At 45.4% G+C, this 23639-nt stretch overlaps 1 protein-coding gene across 1 annotated transcript in view; it reads right to left on the bottom strand.

Annotated features, from left to right (window-relative positions):
• Window positions 1–23285, bottom strand: part of XRCC5 (X-ray repair cross complementing 5) — a 177494-nt gene extending 154209 nt beyond the window's left edge. Inside the window, exons 1-4 of the mRNA XM_030209911.1 lie at window positions 23159–23285; window positions 11927–12040; window positions 3834–4017; window positions 26–74 (exon numbers count right to left, since the gene is read on the bottom strand). Coding sequence (XP_030065771.1) covers window positions 26–74; window positions 3834–4017; window positions 11927–12040; window positions 23159–23176 — 365 coding nt within the window. The 5' untranslated portion in view covers window positions 23177–23285. The remainder of the gene's footprint in view (window positions 1–25; window positions 75–3833; window positions 4018–11926; window positions 12041–23158) is intronic.
• Between the last annotated feature and the right edge of the window lie 354 nt (window positions 23286–23639).

Here is a 23639-nt window from a genome sequence, read left to right as displayed (position 1 = left end):
AAATGGAAATCACTAAATTACTTACAGGGTCTCCTTCTGCAGTAAATCCATGCAGACTATAAGAGCGTCCAGGACTAAGGAAGTTAAGGACTTCACCAGAGATTGTGCTGTCATTTTAATCTGTTTCCTTCACGATGGAAGTGTGTCAGGAGATATTAGAGGCAGCGACAAAAGCTCAGAACTAGGAATCACAATGCAGCCTTGACCTGGAACAAATCACTTCACTTCCCAATGTCTGACAGCCGGCATCTCTCACCATGTAATATGCTGTGAGGCTTTGTTTCAGTGTCAAACTGTGAAGGTGAGTGAGATTGAATTACCTGTGAGGTATAAAATGCGTGTGTTGGGTGTGATTTTAGGTACTAGGCTGTCTATGCAGGATCAAATTTTGAATGTTGTGAAATCTTCATTTTTTCAACTTCATTTATTGATAAGGTTGAAACCAACGTTATCTGGGTGTGATTTTAGGTCAGTGGTCCAGGGTCTGGTGCTTTCTCAGATAGATTTTTTGCAATGCACTTTACCTGGAAATCAATAAGTCAAAGATGCAAGCATTGCAAACTATCCAGAATGTAGCAGCTAGGTTACTGGCTGGAATCCCACAGTTTAAGCATGTGTCACCAGTGCTTAAATATTTGCATTGGTTACTGATTGCATCTCGTGTGCAATATAAGATTGCATGGTTAATCCATCACATGCTGTATTCATCATTAATCCCATGATATTTTAAACAGGTGACTTCCGTGTATTGTCCACCAAGGGCCTTACGCTCTGATTCTTCTAAGTTGGTGGTAAATGATAAAATTAATGTTGTGAATTATGCTGTAACACGGGTTGCAGCATTTTTGATTCCTGGACCACAGGTATGGAATGGACTGCCTGGACATTTGAGGCTATGCCAGAGCATGGACCAGTTTGGAAAAGGTTTGAAAACACACCTGTTTGTTAAAGCTTGGGGGTTGACAAGTTTGCACTGGACTAAATATGAACAGAGTTTTGGCTGTCTGATGTATTTATCATGTATGTTTTATGTACTCCACTTAGTTATAGGCAGAATAGAAATTTTTAAATAAATAATATTTTTTAAAATGCATACACCACTAAAACTGCACAGAAGGGTTTAAAACAGTGAGCAATAAAAAACAAACATGTTGAAACTTAAAAAACAGGAGGCTAACCTTAAAAGAAATTTAGGTGCTCATTTTCAAAGCATATAGACTTACAAAGCTCCATAGTAACATATGTAACTTTGTAAGTCTATATGTTTTGAAAATGAGCCTTTTAGGCGCTTAACTGCAGGTCCTGGTGACCTTGGGCAAGTCACTTAACCCTCCATTGCCCGAGGTACAAAAACTTATTGTGAACCCTCTAGGGACAGAGAAAGTACTTGCATATAATGTGTACAGTGCTGTGTATGTCTAGTAGTGCTATAGAAATGATTAGTAGTAGCGTACACTAACAGCTCACACACATTAAAATACCTAAAAAGGATACTGGGCAGAGGATGAAGATTAGGTGTGGTCTGTTAACTGGCAAAGGTGCAATTAAAGCTGCTTCACAATGCCACCTCCATACCTAGTGTTAGGTGTATTTGTGTTCACAGAGCCTGATATCAGGCATGTTAGGGAACACGTCCTTGTGGAAACTGCAGAAGAAATGCTGGACACCACTCTAACAGTTACCGGAAAGGTGATGCACTTAACACAGATTAATTATGTGTAAACCCATGTTAAGTGCAACAACTTAATGCTCTTTAGTAAACATGACCCTAACTTAGGAGCCTACGTTTAAGATACCAGGCTTCTTTTGAACAACAGACTCCAGATGAGCAAGTAAACTCACACAGTTCAGCAGTGCTAGAAGCCCAATTCAGGTAATAAAGCTTTTATAAAGCTATTTACTCCAAAATAAACCTGTGATCAAGAGCTGAAAAAAAAATGCTCAAGACTGAACCAGGCTGTACATTGCTATGTAAAGGGACCCTGGTTCAGTTCCCAGTGAACATCCTTCTGCTTCCTGGGTCATCTGGAGACCAAGACTGAGACAGGTGAAATGGGGACAAATTCATTGACAACTGAGAATGAAAGCTCATGGTGACAGATATTAGAACTGGCTCCAGATGAAATGGAGGTGCAAAGAAGCGAGGTGGGGGGGGGGGCTATCTTCAGATCCACCCCCTCCACACAAACACACACACAAAGAGAGAAAATTTCACATCAGCATATCCTGTTAAAGACAACCTGCTCAATAGCAAAAAGATGCACTTTAAATTCAGTGGATTAAAAGTGAACATCCTGATCTCATATTATGGAAAAACCAAAGATAAATATTAAATAGAGGCCTTCTGGGGGAGGATTTGGATGGTGGGTGGGGTGGGACAGGACAGGACAGGACAGAGGAAGAGAGAGAGAGAGAGAGAAGAGGGTTCTGGGGATTCTGTAAAATGTAAGTTAAATAAGTCAAAAGGTTCTTGGGTATATAATTAATTGATGCTCTCAATTGGAAAATAATTCAGTGTATTTGTATTATGATGATGGAAATTTCAATAAAGAGGTTAAATACAAATACAGAGGAATTCTTCTGGAGTTCCCTCCAACTTGAAACAGTGTGTACTTAAGGAGCCATTTACCTGAATGAACACTGCAAACAATCTCAAAGTCAAGACTCAGACCAGTAAGACTGGAAAGAAATGGCGCTGATATTCAGCAAGCGGAAGACAGCTTTTTTATGTTCGCTGTCAGCTTATTCTCATATATACAATGCCGGGCCACATCTGGGCACTGGCACTGAATATCCACTTGTAGGCTGGTCGCTAAAACTTATGCGATTAAGCGCAATATTCATCCTTTAACCACTTTAGAGAGGACTCCTTTTTATGCAGTCCAATTTATAGAGTTATCTTATGCAGTTAAGGGCTGAGTATTTATTTATATTTATTTGTTGCATTTGTATACCACATTTTCCCACCTTTTTGCAGGCTCAATGTGGCTTACATGGTACGTAATCAACGTTAACCGATTTCGGTAGGAACAAATACAAGTTGCAATTCAATACCAAGGGAATATTATGGTAGAGTGAGATACTCACTCACATAAAGACAATTGGGGAGAACTTAGAGAGGGAAAGGAAGAGTTAGGATAAGTCCGTTATGATCTTTGGTTAAGTTGTGTCGCAGATGTCCAGGTTTTTTATGTTGGGTCGGTGGGGTATGCCCTTCTGAACAGTTCTGTTTTTAGTGCTTTCCGGAAATTCATGTGGTCGAGTGTGGTTTTTACTACTTTTGGCAACCTTAACAACCTAAGTGCCAACTCTGCCCCTGGAACACCTACAAGGCGCTAACCGCGAATACTCAACACCACTGAATATTCACAGTTAGCCACAGACAAGCTATTTACATGACCAGGAACCTCTCCGGAGCCAATTACTAAAACCTTTGCAGCTCAACCAAACTACTGTACGGTAGACTATTCCCAGACTTAGCCCCATCCTAAAGGCCAGCTAGGAGAGCTGCTCCATGCAGGCAATGCAGACAGGTTCAAAGAAGAACCACAGCCCAGGGCCTAACTCCAGAACATCTTTGCTGCCAAGGGCAAAACATCAGAGAGATTAAAAATGAAAAGCTACCCGTCTTCTGGAAATGAATGCCTGTTGATTTTCATCAACATGATAGAAAATTGGGGGGGGGGGGGGGGGTCAAGTAAGTTGAAATGAGCTTGAAGCACAAGGACTGGAGAAGGCTAGATAAAAATAAAAAAACACATCGGTAACATTAATTCTTGCTTCTAGCGCAATAAACTCTTAGACAACTTGTAAACCAGAGTCAGAAAGGATACAGTCAGCTTGCTGAGAACCTGCCGTGATCGCAGTTTCAATGTCTTCCAAAAGATCGAAGTCCGGCATCATCAGGTGTCTGTGCACGGTGATGTTCTGATACTGATTTCCACTGCCCAGGGCATTGTCCGTACCATCAGTGCCAAACAGAACCACCGCTATCTCATCCTTGCTCTCAGCAAACACCTGCAGGGGAATACAAACACACAGCTACAGTGACGGGAAGACACACACAGAGGCCACAAATGGTCACAAAGTACTTCACACAATATAGCGTTTTATACTGCTTTTACAAAAAAAAAAAAAAATTCAAGGTAATTTACACGTATAATGTCTTATATACTGCCTGAAAGCCTGAAGACTCTCAAAGCAGTGAATGCTCAGATTCTGTAGATAATATTCTGTCCCAGGACCATCATAAAGATAAAATGAGACGTACAGAGAAGTACATAAACATTTGCCCCCTAATTCTATAAACTTGGAAACACAGTTTTGTGACTAGCACATAGAATTGCATATGCAAGTTATAGAATAGCGCCTAACTTAAATGTTTAAGTGGTCATGAATTGGCTTTAACTGGCACCAGTTTGCAGTTCTGCGTTTAACTGCACTTGTGCCATTCTATAAACCCTTTTTTTTTTATAGGCATTTGGGGAATAGAAAGTTCTGTTTTCCCCTCCTAAGGTTTGACAGACTTTTTGATCAGTTCTGATTGTATGAGGATATAATATATGTTTGTAGTATGTATTGATATAGTCTGTCTGGTTTGTTTTAATTATTTATTTATTATGAATGGATTGTTGTGAACCGCCGGGTACTTCTGGATAGAGCAGTCTATAAATATTTTAAATAAATAGAGCCGAAGTTCTATACAGCAAAGGGGACGTTAACATAGGAGGGGCATGGGCGGGTCAGGGTGTGTCAGTATTTAGGCAAAAGCTAAAAGTCCATGGAGACTTCCACAACACACACACTATTTAGCTGAATTAAAGAAAGGCAATGCTGGGGATGCAGTGGGACATTGGTTGGAGGAGGAAAATTGACCAAATAAATTTTGATTTTCAAATGCACACATGTTAAATTAGCTCAAACCAGCCATCTGCACAAACAGCAGCTACAAAGGACTATTTTAGTACACAGACCTTGAGGACATAATTTCATAAATCTCGTTATCAGGGTTTACCCAGAAAAGAGCTTTTAAACAAGTTATTCCAGGGGTTATGCACTTATAAAGTAAAGCAAAAAGAATCTCTGTTTCCAAACAGCCCCCAAATCAGATGCCTCCCTGGACTTCCTACCTAGGTGCCCTGTTTATTTATTTATTAGGATTTATTTACCACCTTTTTCAAAGAATACACTCAAGGTGGTGTACAGTAAGAATAAATCAAACATAAGCAATAGACAATTATAGCAGTAAAATTATTCAAATAATAATAAAAAGTATGGCATAGTATACAATATTTTAATAGACAGTGTATGGTATAAGCAAAGATGGAACATACTGATAGGTAACAGAGTATGAGGAGTTAGAAAATAAAGTGACTAATTTAAAGAAAGTTGCACATGAGGTCAGAGAGATGATTAAATGTTATCTCACAGGGTAGGAGAGAATAAATATGTCCTGCTGCAGTATGTGCGTGCGTGCGTGTGTGTGTAGCGACAGCGAGACTAAGAAGTTAGTTACTCCTTCCATTAAAGGCCTGGTTGACGAGCCAAGCTTTCACCTGCTTCCTGAAGTACAGATAGTCTTGTGCTAAGCAGAGCCTTTCAGGAAGTGCATTCCAGAGAGTGTAGGGGCTACTCCAGAGAATGCTCACTTGCAGGTATCAGATCGTGTAATGTCTTTTGGAGAGAGTGTGGTTAGGGATACCCCTTGGGAGGACCTTAGTGTCCTTGGAGGTGTGTAAAGGGTCATCCTGTTCTTCAAAGTTCTCGAGATCATTTCCTTTAAGGGCCTTGAAGATCAGACAGAGTTTACAAATTTAGCCCTGTATTGTACTGGTAGCCAATGAAGTTTTTGCAAAAATGGTGTGATGTGGTCACATTGCTTGCAACCTTCTACAAGTCTTGCTGCTGCATTCTGAATCAATTGGAGCTGGTGCAGGCCCTTTGTAGTCAGACCATTGTAGAGTGTATTACAGTAATCCAGTCTTGATGTTATCATGGCATGCACAACTGGGATAAGATTTTCCTTCTCGATGTAAGGAGAGAAGCAGCATAGTTGTTGCAAACAGTAGAAGCAGCTCATGAAGGTTGCTTGGATTTGGGGAACTAGAGTAAGTGTTGAATCTAACTGTATTCCAAGGTTCCTGACTTGTGATTTGAGGGGGCATTCATACTTCCCAAAAGAGATTTTTGCCCACCACTGTTTTACTTCCTTCAACTTCTGTCATTGCACCCTCTAGAAATTCCCCCATCTCAGCAAAGTTAGTTTTTTTTTTTTAATCTAGGACCTTCAATCTTGAGTAAGCCTTCTCCTCCGGAAGAACAGCCTAGTGGTTAGTGAAGTAGATTTTGATCCTGGGGAAGTGGGTTCGATTCCCACTGCAGCTCCTTGTGACTCTTGAGCAAGTCACTTAACCCTCCATTGCCCCAGGTACAAAACTTGTGCCTGTATATGATAGGTAAACTGCTTTGAATGTAGTTGAAAAAACACAGAAAGGCGGTATATCATTTCCCATTTCACTTTGTTTTAATATTGAACCACATCATTCTGTGATCACTAGATGCCAAATGATCTCCCACCATAACATCAGAAACATTCTCCCTGTTTGTAAGCACCAGGTCTAGAACAGCTCCATCCCTCGTCAGTTCCATTACTCGCTGCTGAAAAAAATTCTTCCTGTTGACAATCCAAGATCCCTTTGCTTCTAGATGACCCCACAGCAGGGGCGCCCCAGTCAACATCCGGCATATTAAAATCACCTATCAGTAGTACCTCCCCTTTCCTAGCTATCTTGTGGATGTCTTGAAAAGTCTTTGTCCATTTCTTCTGACTGTGAAGGTGACCTGTATATCACACCAATGTAAATACATTTTCCTTTCCCTCTTACCAGTTTGACCCACAGTGCTTCTTCCCTACCCCATATGTCCTGCAGTTCAATCGCTTTAATATTATTCCTTACATATAATGCCACACCTTCCACTTTTTTTCCTACCCTATTCTTCCTTAATAGATTATAGCCAGGTATAACTATATCCCAGTCATGGTTCTCCGTGACCGCCACTAAATCCAAGTTGGCTTCTGTCATTGCACCCTCTAGATCTATAAATTTGTTTCCCATACTAAGGGCATTGGTATACAAGGCTTTCCAGATGTTAATGGTATTTGATGTCTTACTTCCCTAGGGGTTACTAATTAACTTTGGGGATTTTGTCACCCGTCCGCAGCAGATTTAGTTTAAAGTCTTCTTTAGTATTTGAGCCAGTCTGTTACTGAAGATGCTTCATCCCTTCCATGAAGGATGGACACCATCAATGCTTAGTAGATCTTGAAAAATCATCCCATGGTCTAAGAAACCAAAGCGCTCACACTGGCAACATCCACCCAGCCACACATTTAGCTCCAAGATGCAAGCTTCCCTCATTCGGTCTTTACCTTCAATAGGAAGTATCGATGAGAGCACCGCCTGACTACCTACATGCTTTAACATCTGACCCAGAGCCATAAAGTCACATGGCTGTAGTTCAGTAGAATACCTAGCTGTATCATTTGTGCCAACAAGGATGAGAAGCATAGGATAGTCTTGATGAGTCTAGGCAGTCTTTCCGCATAGCTCAAATCTTTGCACCAGCAGACAGCACATCTCCCTGGACATCATGTCTGGTCAGCAGATGACAGCCTCAGTAGCCCTCAGAAGAGAATTACCAAAGACTACTAACTTTTGTTTCTTGGTGGCCATTGCTCCAGCGGCTTTGGAATTTTTTGATCTTTGTTTCCTCCTGTTCTGAAAATGTTTTCAGCTCTTTGGCCTCCAGGGCTGCAAACGGATTATTCAGTTCAACAGAAGATAGAGTTGGGGGGTTGATTTTACAGGATCTGGTGACCTGTGTCCAGCTTTCCTCTTTCTGTCTCCATTTCTGCCTCTCTTTGTAAGTCTAAGTGCTTTAAAAATGAGCACCATGGTGTACCTAATGATGGAACAGACAGGGCCAGAGAAAGGGAAAAGTGTGTTGCTTGACAATTATGTTGCCATGCCAAAGAATGAATTTGTATTCTGAAATTTGCTAATAAAAGCTGCTCAGCTAAAAGATGGATTTAGAAACTTATCTGGGAAAGCTGCTTAATTTTTAAAACTGCATGCAAGTCTCTCCTAAAGTTGGCTTATTTATAACTCTAACCTGTGTTGTGTGTTTATTTCCTCAAACACACACACCATGGGTTCTGAAGTCTAAGAGCAAGGAGTTCCCCAGGTTTCTAGAGCCATCAAAACCAGTCGAGGACACAGAATGACAACAACTTTTTCTATTCTTCTTTTCTATAAATCATGGATTGTAATTCTTTTTCTCTTCTTCTATTTTTTTCTATTGATTGGTTAGAAACTGAATATCATAAACCGCTATGAAAGAAGGAAAATTAACTGGAAAGGAGGAGAAGATGAAAGCCAAGCCAATAAATAAATAAAAAACAGCAAAGAAAAAACAAATGGCAACAATAGAAAGCAACCTATCAGCTTTGGCTCCTAAGGGGTCCTTTTACAAAGGCGCGCTGAAAAATGGCTTGCGGTAGTGTAGGCGCAGGTTTTAGGCACACGTCAATCCATTATTCAGCACGCCTGTAAAAAAGGGCCTTTTTTTTTTTTTGCTGAAAATGGACGCGAGGCAAAATCAAAATTGCTGCATGTCCATTTTGGGTCTTAGACCTTACCACCAGTCATTGGCCTAGCGGTGAACAATTCGGGCGGTAATGACCTACGCGCATCAAATGCCACTTGGCGCACGTCCATTACACGTGTCCGAAAATAATATCGGACACACGCCAAAAAAGAAATTACCACAAGAGCCACGTGGGAGTTGGGCAATAACTCAATTTTGGCGCAAGTTGGGCGTGTTTAGACACTTACGAGGCTTAGTAAAAGGACCCCTAAATGTTTTAGATTTTAAGCAAGATTTCAAAATATTTTTCTGCTCCTGGTGTTGTAACAAATATTATTCAACAAAGCACTGAACTCAATCATGATTGTTCACAGTAAGCCTCGTATAGCTGTTTCCCCCCCACCCTCCCCCACACACCTTACTACAAGCCCTATTGCTGACTCTCAGGCTGTCTGATATAAAGTAAGTTAATATCCTGAAACACTGCAAAGGAAGACCAATCAATAAGAGATATTACAGGACTGGTTGCCACGGCTTTTTAAATCAGATTTTTATTGATTTTCTTAAAGAGAGGTTCCATATAAACATAAGCATTTACAATTTACAATCTCTTTAATTCAATTGTTTAGTTCAACATCAAACTTTTATACAGAACACAGATGAAAATGCAAACATCAGCACACAGACTGAGAGTTACAGCGAGCCAGCAGTACTTTTAAGTACCATGCTATTCTATCTCTTGCACTTGCTCAAGTTCACTTTTCTATCTCATGCATTATTTCTTCCTTTAACTTCTGTCCCTGTATTTTAGGCAGTACAGTGTCTTAAAAAAAGTGAGCCCCCTAAATATTTGCAATAACAACCTCGAACCTGCAGCAAATTAATTAAAATTTTATGTGTACAAAGTGCCAAAGCCTTATCAGTAAAACAGGTGCAGTGAACGAGCCCGAGCTCCATGCTGCATGCACAGCAAGCAAATCGGTGGCATGCTTCAGTCAGACACCTGCATTCCCAAGCATGCCCTCCCTCTCTCCCCCCACTTCCATCCAGCCTCTGCCCTCCCTCTCTCCCCACTTTCCATCCAGCCTCTGCCCTCCCACTCTCCCCACTTTCCATCCAGCCTCTGCCCTCCCAATATCCCCACTTTCCATCCAGCCTCTGCCCTCCCTCTCTCCCCCCTTCCACCCAGCCTCTGCCCTCCCCCCCTCCTTCCACCCAGCCTCTGCCCTCCCTCCCTCCTTCCACCCAGCCTCTGCCCTCCCTCTCTCTCCCCCCCTTCCATCCAGCCTCTGCCCTCCCTCTCTCTCCCCCCTTCCATCCAGCCTCTACCCTCCCTCTCTCCCCCTTCCATCCAGCCTCTGCCCTCCCTCTCTCTCTCCCCCCTTCCATCCAGCCTCTGCCCTCCCACTTACATCCAGCCTATGCGCCCCTCTCTCTTTCTCCCTCCAATCCAGCGTCTGCCTCCTCTCTGTCCCCCCCTTCCCCCACACACACACACTGATCCCTGCTGCTTCTCTCAAGGATCAGCAGCAGTGCCAAAGCAAGCTACAGCCACCATAAGGCAGGACTCTTCATTCACATGGCTGCCAGCTGTTCCTCGAACAGGAAGTGATGTCCGAGGGGGCAGGATCATCAGCCATGTGCAAAAGAGTCCAGCCCCACGTTGGCTGCAGCTTGCTTTACCACTACTGATGCTCATCTAGAGAAGCAGCAGTAGCAGCTTGGGTGGCAGCAGAAGGGAGATGGGGAAAATATTCCGCAGTACCCCTATTCTCTGCGGTGCACCAGAGTGCTGCTGCGTACAGTTTGGGAACCAATGGGTTATGCAATTACAAGCACTGGCTAACTTCAGATATGAGCAAATCTGTGAAGTTATTCCTGCTCTAATACAAATGGTTGCTGTATCCTAGTCATTGTCTTAAAAGGTAATGCCTGAATCACTAGAAAACACGGTTACAAAGCTTAGGGCTAGACTTACCAGCATGCGTTAACGTTTATCAACACACACTGATATAATGAAGACCCATTATTTTCAATGGTGCCTATTTACTAAGGGATATATTTTTCAACGTGCATTAACACACAATATTTACCAGTCCTATTAATGGGATCTATTTACTAATAATGCATGTTAACGGCATCAGTGCAATTTAGTAAATTTAGTGCCAAGAGTGTAGCTCGTGTTAAATCAGGCCTGTGTACTAAACCATGAGGATTCCTGAAAGGAAGGATATGCTCAATGACAGCAGATTAAAGTTTAAACACTTGATATACCAGCCATCGCTGTCAATACCTGAGCAGTTTACAACAGTACCATAAAAACAGTGCAAAACACAAACTAAAAATACAAAAAAAAAAAAAAACACAAAGCCATAAAATATAAAAACCAGATCCCATGTTTACTAAGCTGCACTAGCGACTGCTGCGTGGCAACTGCCGCAACAACCCGTTCAAAGTGAACGGACCCTGTCGGCATTAGTGCACCGGCAGCCGCTACAGCGGCTTAGTAAACAGGGGGGCAGGTTTTTAGCACACTAATAATATTTTTCCTTAACATTTCATTACAATAGTACTGTGCTGTCACACCATTAAGCCACACGATCCCAACGCCCAGCAAATGGTATAAGCAGGGTTATGGAGTCGGAGTTGGAAGCAATTTTGGGTAGAGTCAAGAATTAGTAAAAACGTACCAAATGACTTCAGCTTCAAAATAAAAACAATGTTACAATATATGGTAGATTTATCATTTTATACTTTAATTATTGGGAGGGGGGGTCCTAAAGTACTAGTAAATATATATTTGGTCCTGGATCTAAAGTTATATTTACCAGTACTTTAGATGCAGAACAAAAATTTAAAGCCTAATATCAGTAGGAGTCAGAGTTGGAAACCATTACAAAGCATTGGGGCAGTTACTGCAAAAACTACATTTTCAACAACGTTCAAGTGAAAAGACCGAAGAGAGAAGACATTACAAAATTTGATCCAACAGCCCTTGCAGGAACAAGGGGAATAATGTAGCAGGACATAAAAGTAGGTTTTCCTGAAGAGGTAAGGAAGTTATCTTGAACAAAATTCTAAAAACCACAGGCAGCCAATGTTCCTCTAAAGGAATGGCATATCATCTGCAAATGTGTAATATCCTGTTACCTCAATCCCTGAAAAGGTCCTATAGTTGGTAAACTGAAGTCAGTGCAGGGAATTACTCCAGCAGCGTTTGGGGTAAAGGGTTCATTTCAGTGTAGTGTTTCTTAACCTTGATCATCCTATCCATGATTACCTGTCGCTGAACAAACAGTGTCATCACCTTCTTGGCCAACTCAAGCGGAGACTCTTCTCCGGGAACAACATTGCTCATCGAAAAACCAACATCCATGCACAGAACCACCGCACTCTGTGAAGAGAACCAGACAGGGCAATAAGGAACACCATCATGACATTCCAACAGGACTCCTTTCACTGCTTCCAATTCACCTAAAGGGATCTTAAAGAGGAAAACAGTCACATTCAGCTGTGTGAAATCCCTTTAACACAAATGCAATATAACATGTTCAAAACAGCAATATACTAGATCTCTGATTCTAATGCTTTCCCTATATCTCGAGGCTTCCTTTCACTTTTGTCTCAATGTATTAAATTTCTGATTTTTTAAAAGCATATTTTGGAATACGTGGATGCGTATTTTCAAAGCACTTAGACTTACAAAGTTACATTGTAATCTATGGAACTTTGTAAGGCTAAGTGCTTTGAAAATGAGCCCCAAAGTGTGTATGGTCACAATCTTTTGTAAAAAACGCAGGGCCAGCCCAGGAATATCTAATATCACAGGCGAAACTTGAGCCATGTGCTGTGGCAGCTCAAGGCACTAACCTTTCCCTCTCCCCCAAAAGCACAAGGCCCTAACCTTTCCTCCCCGTGGCAGCTTAGGGTTCTAACCTCACCCCCTCTCACTACCCCTAAAACAGCTCAAGGCCCTACATCCCCTCTCCCAGAGTGGCTCAAGGACATACCCCATAATCCAGCATTCCCTTTCCCCTCTGTACCAATCAACCTTCACCCCAGCCAGCATCTCCCCTTCCCCTCCATACCAGGCCCCTAGGGGCTGAAGTAGTCATAACAAAAACATTTTTTTTTAAAGCTTGATCTCCCCTCACTAATGTGGTTTGAACCGAACCTACACATAAAGGGCTACTTTCACAATCTTTAATCCACTCAAGAGGCCGAATCACTAGAATGATAAATTATACTCTGGTCAGCAAATCAGCCCTGTTAGAAATAATATTCACATTAACCTGCATTAATATTTGTGAGGGTTACCATACTTTAGTGCAGGCATTAATCAACAGAGCTTCTCAGACACACCCAGCCAGCCTGGTTTTCCAGAGACCCCCAATTAATATGATTGAGATTTACACACAAGAAGCAGTGTATGCAAATCTCTCTCATGCATATTCACTGGGGGTATCCAGAAAATCGGACTGGCTGGGTGCGTCCTGAGGATTGGGCCGAGAATCACTGCCTTAATGAATAGCTGGACACAAAGTCTTTGCTAAAAAGGTTAAAGGTTGAAATAACAATGTGTATTATGGCAGCACATACAGCAGAAAAAACTATTTTAATTAAAAAAAAAAATCAAGCATCACCACTCAAGGCTTTGTACACATAAATGGTAGATTTTGCTACCTGTATGTGAATTTGGCAAAACTGCACAACCAAGGGAAGTCAACTCAATATATTTTTTTCACTTTCTAAGGTGGGCTTAAACCCCTTAAAAACAAGCACAATTTCTCCTAAATCTACCTTTAAAGCCCATGTTCAATTGGCAGTTGGTTTGGCACAGGTTAAATATGTCATGTCGCTGGGCAACAAGAAAAATTAAAGTCCAAACCACGTCCAGAACTTGCCCCTTTGAAATGAGCCTGACATTTACACATGTATAGGTAGCAGCTTTTCTAAAATTGCCCTTAACACACGCACGACAGCTTTTCACATGTCTAAATGCCAACAAAACCCTTCTACATGGACCAAGCCTCTCTGGCTGTGGATTGTTTTTGATTCATTTGACACCTCATATTCACACTTCTCTTCTTGACCCTGAACTTTTCCATCAATACCATTCTTTTCTACTACCTGATATACTTTGAAATGTAAACCGCCCTGTCCTGTTGACAGGAAGGGCGATATATTAAAAACAATAAACCACATTCAATCACACCTGAAGATGGGATCAGTGCGGGCTCAAAATTTCACAAGAAGAAGGTAATTTACTAAAGGGGGCCTAGGCTAACAAGGCATACAGGTGCATACGCTGTGTTTACCCCAGGAAAAGTAGGTGCACAAATTCTCACCTGCTCCAAGTAAGGTGTGTGCATCTATGGGTTGGAAAGAAGATGTTCATATGTACAAAATTTATAAAGTACATGCCTAGGTGCCAACCATCACCTGCTTTGCCTATTCTCCACCCCTAGTAACACCTGTGTATAAAAGTAGGAACTAAAGTGTGTGCGCTCAAAGCAAATTCTAAAACAGCAACTTTACGTGTAAGTGCTATTATAGAGTATTAACCTCCTTGTTTACTAAGCCACGCTCCAGCGCTGACACAGCCCATTCAAAATCAATGGGCTGTGTTGGCATTATTTTTTTGCATAATTTGTTTATTGTTTGTTTATGTTTATAGACTCCTGATGTAGGCCTGTTTGGCCGAAACACAACGTTGTGTCGAGTCATTTTTTATGCATTGTTACATCATTATTTACTTGGAAATTATTAAACTTCGTTTTTTTAAACATTATTTGGTTCCATTCTTTGGATAGCCAGGCTTATATTCCCACCTTTTTTATTTGTTGCCTAAATCCCACAGCATGCAATTCAAAGGGGGCGTGGCTATGGGAGGGGCATATGCAGGTCATGGACATTCTGAAAAGTTGTGCACAGCATTATAGAATAATCGGTCTCAGCACCCAACTTGAGTGCCAGCATTTACACCAGGTTTCAGCAGATCTAAGTCTGGCACCCAAAGTTAAGTGTGAGAATCAGTGCTAAACGCTATTTTATGAAAGGGGTGTATCCTTTATAGAAAAACATTTAGCCTCAATCTATCAATGGTGCTCAACAATCAGCACTGGAAAATAATTCTCCCCTGAGCGTTTAAATGCTTGGCATGCCCCTGCCCCACCCACATCTACACCCCCATTCACAGTTATGCACTATGAAATTTTGACGCTAATGTTACAGAATAGTGCCTAAGTTCAGTTACTTGCATAACTGCAAATTAGTGCCAATTAACTTCAATTACTCAGTACCAATTACACCTACTTTAACAATTAATTTACATGCAAAAGTGCCATTATTCTATTAACTATGTACACAATTATGCATGCTGAGCATGAAAATGTACACACAGAATTAGAGGATATGTGTCTGTGCATCTAGTTTGTTTGTGCACATACCCCAGGCAGTGTTGAAACTCACATAGAGGGGCAATTTTATAAAAAGCCACCTATGGCTAGATGCACTAATCAATCGTTAGAGCCCTTCCCTTACCGATTCCCTTAGCGAATCGGTAAGGAACGGGAATGCATCAAGGAAAGGGAATGCAAATGAGCTGCTCGTTGTATCTCACTTGCATTCTCTATTCCATCGTTAAACAGTCGGCCAATCGGCCGGTGGAGCATGCGCAGAGCAGCCAAGCGTTATGCTGGCTGCTCTGCGCATGCCAAGGATGTCCTTTATGGACGTCCTTAACAATAAAAAAAACTCCCTCTAAAAAGACGTTCTTTTTACAGGCTACAAGCTAATGTACAGTTCAGAGGCAAGAGAATAAAAACTAACCTGACGATACGGAGGAGCCTTCCAGCCCAGAAAAGCTGATTTTTATTTTCTTTCAGCCTGGCACAAAGGCAAGCGACACTTAAGCAGTTTTCAGATTGCGCCTCCAGGATCGGGACGTGAGAGGACACAAATTAAAACTTTTTGGACATCCCTACCTCCAGGTCTCTCTCAGCTAATCACAGCGAGTTTAGCTGATACTGGTAATAGTTAAATGTGCTGGGATTGGCTGAGAGAGACCTGGAGCTGATCAGTTATGCTATTACTTACTTGTTCTGGAGTGCTGTATTGATAAATGTTCAATAAAGACTTCATACAACTTAAAAAAGTGGACAAAAATCCAAGTACTCATCCTTTTTTTTCTTAACAAAACTATTAGTGGAACTTGAACCCGCCACCTCTGGATTACAAGACCGGTGCTCTAACCACTCGGCCACAACTCTACTTACGTGGATGTCCCTCCCTTACTTCCAGGTCTCTCAGCTGAGTGAAGCACGGCCAAAAAGGACATTTTTATTATTGCGGCGGGGAGGGGGGGGGGGAGCCACCCAAAATGGACGAGGACCTGGACAAGTAAAGACACTCAGTTGGAGTGAATTTCTGCATAAGGTAAAATTATGTATAATCATACCTGATAATTTTCTTTCCATTAATCATAGCTGATCAATCCATAGACTGATGGGTTGTGTCCATCTACCAGCAGGTGGAGATAGAGAGCAAACTTTTGCCTCCCTATATGTGGTCATGTGCTGCCGGAAACTCCTCAGTATGTCGATATCAAAGCTCCATCCGCAGGACTCAGCACTTAGAGAATTACACCCACGAAGGGACACTCTGCCCAGCTCACCACCGCCGAAACGGGGGAGGGGAATTAACCCAGCTCATCCCCACACAAGTGGGGGAGGGGAATCCGTCCAGCTCATCCCCGCGGAGCGGGGGAGGGACACCACACCCGCCGATGCGGGGGGATCTGGCTTATCCTGCAACCGCAACCGCGGGAGGAGCTGACTGACCCTAACACCGCCGAAGCGGGAGGGGTACAAAGCTGCCCTACAGCCGCACGAAGCGGGAGGGAGTGCCGGCAGAATTTTAAGTCTCAATCCAGCCCCGTAAAACGGAGGGGAGAGGAATGCAGCAGCTCACTGTAACACAAACTCGTCTTAACTCTTGAAGAATCCAAGTGAAAAAACTTGAACACGAAGTCTTTCTGAAGTAACTGAAGACTAAACTTGAACCTGAAATGCAACCAGAATAAAAACAGTACAGATATCTGGGAGGGGCTATGGATTGATCAGCTATGATTAATGGAAAGAAAATTATCAGGTATGATTATACATAATTTTACCTTCCATATCATCAAGCTGATCAATCCATAGACTGGTGGGATGTACCGAAGCAGTACTCACCCAGGGCGGGACATAGAAATCCCTGACCTCAACACTGAAGCTCCAAACCGGGCCTCCGCCCGTGCAGCCACAGTCAAACGGTAATGCTTGGAGAATGTATGAGCCGAAGCCCAAGTTGCCGCCTTGCATATCTCTTCCAAGGAGACGGATCCGGCCTCTGCCATCGAGGTCGCCTGAGCTCTCGTGGAGTGAGCCTTCAGCTGGATAGGCGGCACCTTCCCTGCGGCCACATAAGCCGCTGCAATGGCTTCCTTGACCCATCTTGCCACTGTAGGCTTAGCAGCCTGCAGACCCTTACGAGGACCTGCAAACAGGACAAACAGATGATCCGATTTCCGGAAATCATTGGTCACTTCCAAGTATCTGATGATGACTCGTCTCACATCCAGATATTTAAGAGCAGAGTACTCCTCTGGGTAGTCCTCCCTACGAAAGGAAGGGAGACATAGCTGCTGATTCACATGGAAGCGAGAAACAATCTTGGGCAGGAAGGAAGGCACTGTGCGAATAGTCACTCCTGCCTCAGTGAACTGTAGAAAAGGCTCTCGACATGAGAGCGCCTGGAGCTCGGAAACTCTTCTGGCTGAAGTGATAGCCACCAAAAGACTGCTTTCAACGTCAGGTCTTTCAGAGATGCCCTTGACAAGGGTTCAAACGGCGGCTTCTGCAATGCTCTTAGCACCAGGTTGAGATTCCACGCAGGCACCACTGAGTGCAGAGGAGGGCGCAGGTGATTAACCCCTTTGAGAAAGCGCACCACATCTGGCTGCGAAGCCAGGGAAGCACCCTTCAGGCGGCCCCTGAAGCAAGCCAGAGCCGCTACCTGGACCTTAAGGGAACTGAGCGACAGGCCTTTGTCCAGACCTTCTTGCAGGAACGTCAACACTGAAGAAATTGGAGCAGTGAAAGGAGAAAGAGAGCCTGCTTCACACCACGCTGCAAAGATACGCCAAACCCTGGGGTAAGCAGTAGAAGTAGAGCGTTTCCTCGCTCTCAGCATAGTGGCGATGACCTTGTCTGAGAAGCCCTTCTTCCTCAGACGCTGCCGCTCAATAGCCAGGCCGTAAGACCAAAGGGGGAGGGATCCTCCATCACCACGGGACCCTGATGTAACAGGCCCTGCTCCACTGGCAACCGCAGAGGATCGTCGACTGAGAGCCTGATCAAGTCCGCATACCAGGGACGCCTGGGCCAATCCGGACCCACCAGGATTATCCTGCCGGGATGCTTTGCCACCCGGTCTAGTACCCTGCCCAACATGGGCCAGGGCGGGAACACATAGAGAAGCTCTTGTGTCGGCCATTGTTGGAGAAGAGCATCTACTCCCAGGGATCGAGGGTCCCGTCCTCTGCTGAAGAAGCGCGGCACTTGGCAATTGGCCGATGACGCCATCAGATCTAGGCTCGGCTGGCCCCAGCGCTTCGTGATGTCCAAGAACGCCTGAGCAGATAGCTGCCACTCTCCGGGCTCCAAGGTATGGCGACTGAGAAAGTCCGCCTTGACATTCATGACTCCGGCAATGTGGGCCGCTGACAGCTGTTCCAGGTTCGCTTCCGCCCACTGGCATAGACTCATAGCTTCCTTGGCTAGAGGGGCGCTCTTGGTACCTCCCTGGCGGTTGACATAGGCCACAGCCGTGGCATTGTCCGACAGGACCCGTACAGGCTTGAACACCAGTACCGGGATGAACTCCAAAAGCGCCAACCGAATGGCTCTGAGTTCCAGGAGGTTGATAGACCACTTTGCCTCTGCAGGAGACCAGAGCCCCTGCGCTGTCCTTCCCAAGCAGTGGGCTCCCCAGCCCGATAACGAGGCGTCCGTCGTGACGACAATCCACTCTGGGGACACCAGAGGCATTCCCGCAGACAACTTGTCTGTCTGCATCCACCAGCTCAGCGCCTTGCGCACTGCTGGATCCAAGGGAAGACGCACCGCATAATCCTCCGACATCGGAGTCCAGCGCTGCAGCAGAGAGTGTTGTAGTGGTCTCATATGAGCCCTGGCCCAGGGCACTACTTCCATCGTGGCCGTCATAGAGCCCAACAGCTGCACATAGTCCCAAGCCTGAAGAGGAGAGGCTACTAGGAACTGGTCCACCTGAGCCTGAAGCTTGACAATCCGATTGTCTGGCAGGAACACTCTGCCCACTTGGGTGTCGAATCGAACTCCCAGATACTCCAGGGACTGAGTCGGGCGCAGCTGGCTCTTCTCCCAGTTGATGATCCATCCCAGGGAGCTCAAAAGAGCAACTACCCGGTCCACAGCTTTGCCGCACTCTGCATAAGAGGGGGCTCGGATCAACCAGTCGTCCAGATAAGGATGGACTTGTACTCCTTCCTTTCGCAGGAAGGCCGCTATGACCACCATTACCTTGGAAAAGGTCCGCGGAGCAGTAGCCAACCCGAACGGGAGGGCTCTGAACTGGAAGTGTCGGCCCAGGACTGCAAAACGCAGAAAGCGTTGATGAGGAGGCCAGATGGGAATATGCAGGTACGCTTCCTTGATGTCCAAGGATGCCAGGTACTCCCCTGCCTTCACTGCCGCTATAACAGAGCGGAGAGTCTCCATGCGAAAGTGCCGCACTTTCAAGGCCCGATTGACCCCTTTGAGGTCGAGGATAGGCCGGACAGAACCTCCTTTCTTTGGTACCACAAAGTAAATGGAGTAACGCCCCTTGCCAAGCTGACTTTCTGGCACCGGAACGACCGCACCCAGGCGGATCAGATTGTCCAAAGTCTGCTGCACTGCCACAGCTTTGACCGGAGACTTGCAGGGAGAGAGTACAAACCCGTCTCTTAAGGGTCGGCAGAACTCTAGCTTGTAGCCGTCTCTGATGACTTCCAGCACCCAAGCGTCTGAAGTTATTGTGGTCCACTCGCCCAGAAACGAGGACAGCCGTCCTCCAATCTGCACTGGGGCGTGGACCAATACCCCGTCATTGGGTACGAGACCCTGGGGGAGGACCGGAGGGAGCACCTCCGGGACGGCGGTCTCTGCGAAAGGAATGCTGCTTGGGGGAGAAATTCCTCTTAAAAGAAGAGGGGGCAGAAGCACCCGACCTGCCCGGGCGGTACCGACGGGCTTCCTGAAACCGTCCTCTGGAGGTACCGGGACGAGCACTAGCCCGAGCCCTGACCTCCGGTAACTTCTTGCCCTTAGACGTGCCGAGATCAGTCACGATTTTGTCCAGCTCGACCCCAAAGAGCAGCTTGCCTTTAAAAGGCAATCTAGCCAGGCGGGATTTTGAGGCGTGGTCAGCAGACCAATGTTTCAGCCAAAGCCACCGCCGCGCAGAGACAGTCTGAGCCATGCCTTTAGCTGAGGCTCTCAAGACATCATACAGCAAGTCTGCCAAATAGGCTAAGCCCGATTCCAGGGCTGGCCAATCATTCCTCAAGAAATGATCCGAGGGGAAAGCCCGCTGCACCATAGTCAGGCACGCCCTGGCCACATAGGAGCCGCAAACTGAGGCCTGCAAACTTAAAGCAGCCGCCTCAAAGGCTGAGGCTCAATACTACAGCAGCAGGGGGTGCTGTTGCCCATTTAAAACCAATAGGAAAAGAAGGCACTTAAGGTGCAGATAAGGAGCAGAGGCAAAAACTCAGTCCTGAAGGGAAGAGAAAAGGGAGCTGTGAGCGGCCAACAGGCTGGAAAGAAGCTGGAAAATGCCCCTATCCAATATTTTTTCCCCAATGCTACTGGTAACTGCTAACAGGTATAATACCCTATGGGATGGGTATTACTAAGTTTATGAGTGATAGACCTTTCCAAAGGCCCTGGGGGGAGGGAGGTCCCTGCCAGAGGGCTGGGTGAGAGGTCCCTGGGTGGAAGGAAGCCCAGCCCAAGGGAGAGTGATATTGAAATAGGTTGCAGAAAGAAAAAGAAAGTGTATTCCTGTAGAGAATGACAGCAGGAATAACATATAACATACCGGTAGTAAAAATAGTAAATGATGGCAGATAAAGACCTGTTCGGTCCATCCAGTCTGCCCAACAAGATAAACTCATTTTACATGGTGTGTGATACTTTATATGTATACCCGAGTTTGATTTGTACTTGCCTTTCTCAGGGCACAGACCGTAGAAGTCTGCACAGCACTATTCTTGTACTAAGTTCTGAAGCTAATGTTGAAGCCCCTTAAAATTTACACTCCAGCCCATCGCTATCAATTCAGTCACGATCAGGGCATAGACCATACAAGTTTGCCCAGCTTGACAGCAGGGATGGAGTTTGTGTTTAATAAAAAGAACTGTGGCGAGGGACAAGAGGTCTTTGGTTGCCCCTGCCAGGACCCTCGGAGCATTGGGGGATCCTGAAGTGAAGAAATAAATGTAAGTTTATATCAAGTTCTACCCGTTCATTGCCTTGGGTGAGTCTCTTCATAAAGGCAGTTAATAAAATCCTAATAAATAATAATTAAATACAAGCTGCCCTTATAAGTTGCAGCTGGAGAGGGTGTGAGAGCTTCAGGTGGACAAGGGGGCCAGGAAAGAGGAAGCCTGTTCAAGACCGGAGTACAGCCCTGCAAGGTACACTGCTAGAAGAAGCACAGCTTAAAGGGTCTGTGACGGATGACAGCAGAAAACAGAGGTGATAGTGCCCTTGTACAAAACTCTGGTGAGGCGTCATTTAGAATACTCCGTGCAATTCTGGAGACTGCACACCTACAAAAACATATAAACAGGATGGAGTCAGTCCAGAGGGTGGCTGCCAAACTGGTCAGCGGTCTCCATCAGAAAACTTATAGGGACAGGCTCATGAACCTCAACATGGAGCGTTCAGGTCTTTATCTGCCGTCATTTACTATGCTACTATGTATAAGCTGGAAGAGATGAGAGAGAGAAGGGGAGAGGGCACAGGAGGAATGTACGAAAATACTATTGCACAGAGAGGGTGGTGGATGTGTGGCATGGCCTCCCAGTGGAGGTCATGGAGACAAAGACTATGTCAAAGTTTAAGAAGGTGTGGGACAGACACGTGGGATCTCTTAGGCAAAGGAGGAGTTAGTGGTTACTGATGATGATGGGTTATACGCACGGTTGCCAGATGGGCGGTTTTCTGCAACCCGCCACGGGAAACTTTTGCCCGCGGTGGGTTGAGGTTTTTTGGGCTCGTTTTGTTTTTTCTGTGCGGGTTTTGGGGCGGTTTTTCGGCCAGCGGGGGGGTGGGGCTAATGGCATCAGAGGCGGGGTTTGTGACGTTTTGGGCAGGGTTTGCTGACGTATTGGGCGGGGCGATGACGGTGGAGGCGGGGGTTATGACGGAAGGGGTGGGGCTGACGGCGGGGGTGATGATGGAAGGGGCGGGGGTGATGACGGCGGGGGTGGGGTGTGTGTGGTTTTTGGGCGGGTTTTTGACGGTTTTGTGGGGGGAATTTTTTTTTTTTTTTTTTTTTTTGGCAACCCTGGCACGGTTGCCAGATGGGCGGTTTTCCCGCCCGCAACCCCCCACGGGAAACTTTTGCCCGCGGTGGGTTGAGGTTTTTTGGGCTCGTTTTGTTTTTTCTGTGCGGGTTTTGGGGCGGTTTTTCGGCCAGCGGGGGTGGGGCTAATGGCATCAGAGGCGTGGTTTGCTGACGTTTTGGGCGGGGTTTGCTGACGATTGGGCGGGGTGATGATGGAAGGGGTGGGGCTGATGACGGCGGGGGTGGGGTGATGACGGAAGGGGCGGGGTTGATGACGGTGGGTGATGACGGAAGGGGCGGGGTTGATGACGGCGGGGGGTGGGGTGATGACGGAAGGGGCGGGGTTGATGATGGCGGGGGTGGGGTGATGACGGAAGGGGCGGGGTTGATGACGGCGGGGGTGGGGTGTGTGTGGTTTTTGGGCGGGTTTTTAATGGTTTTGTGTGGGAATTTTTTTTTTTAATTTGGCAACCCTGGTTATACGGCCCTTATCTGCCATCATGTTTCTAAGAGTGGGAAGAGAACAGAAAGCATTGCTAATGGCCTGCAAATAGGAGGAGATTTGGCCACACTTGTTTGACAGTTCAAGCTGTATTGCATCCTATAAAACTCCAGGAGTGCAGCCTTATCATTGGCAAGAGAGAAGGAGCGCGTGCTCTGGACAGAGTGACGTGACAGCCCGAGATTCCGAAACTCCCAAGTCCCTCTACTCAGGACCATTTACCCACTGCCAGCTCGACTGGGATTTTGACCGCGGTATGAGAGAAAATACATTGCGGGGTTTTATTTTCCCTGCTGCGACCCGGGTTAGGGTTGTTTTTTTTGTGTGTGTGGAACTGAGCTAGTAAACGGTTCCACAGAAGAACATACCTACCTTGGCTGCCCGCGCCATAATTACCGCGAGAACGACCCCGTGACAATAAATCAGCTGCTGCCTTTCTCTTTTTCGGCGACGGACCCGGCAAGGAAGCACAGTCTCCACACAGGACAGGAGGACAGCTGCTGATGACGTCAGACGCACTCTGCCGCGCATCCATGGTGGAGGGCGTGCAGCGTGCGTCAGGCAAAGGGATTGGATTCATCCAACCAGGTTGAAGAAAGCGGCAACGTTCAACCGTCCTTGGATGAAGCGACCTTGGGTGGTGACGCTTTTTGATCTGAACGCTGATTGGGAGAGAGAGAAAGAGCGGGAAGAAGGGGACTGGTGGGGAGCAAAAGAAGCATCGATTCGAGCCGAGGCAGGTAACAGGTTACGTAGATTACTACTACTATTTAGCATTTTTATAGCGCTACAAGGCATACGCAGCGCTGCACAAACATAGAAGAAAGACAGTCCCTGCTCAAAGAGCTTACAA

Source organism: Microcaecilia unicolor, chromosome 7 (assembly GCF_901765095.1).
Source record: "Microcaecilia unicolor chromosome 7, aMicUni1.1, whole genome shotgun sequence".
NCBI classification, from domain to species: domain Eukaryota; kingdom Metazoa; phylum Chordata; class Amphibia; order Gymnophiona; family Siphonopidae; genus Microcaecilia; species Microcaecilia unicolor.
This window is presented reverse-complemented; position numbering and strand designations above follow the sequence as displayed.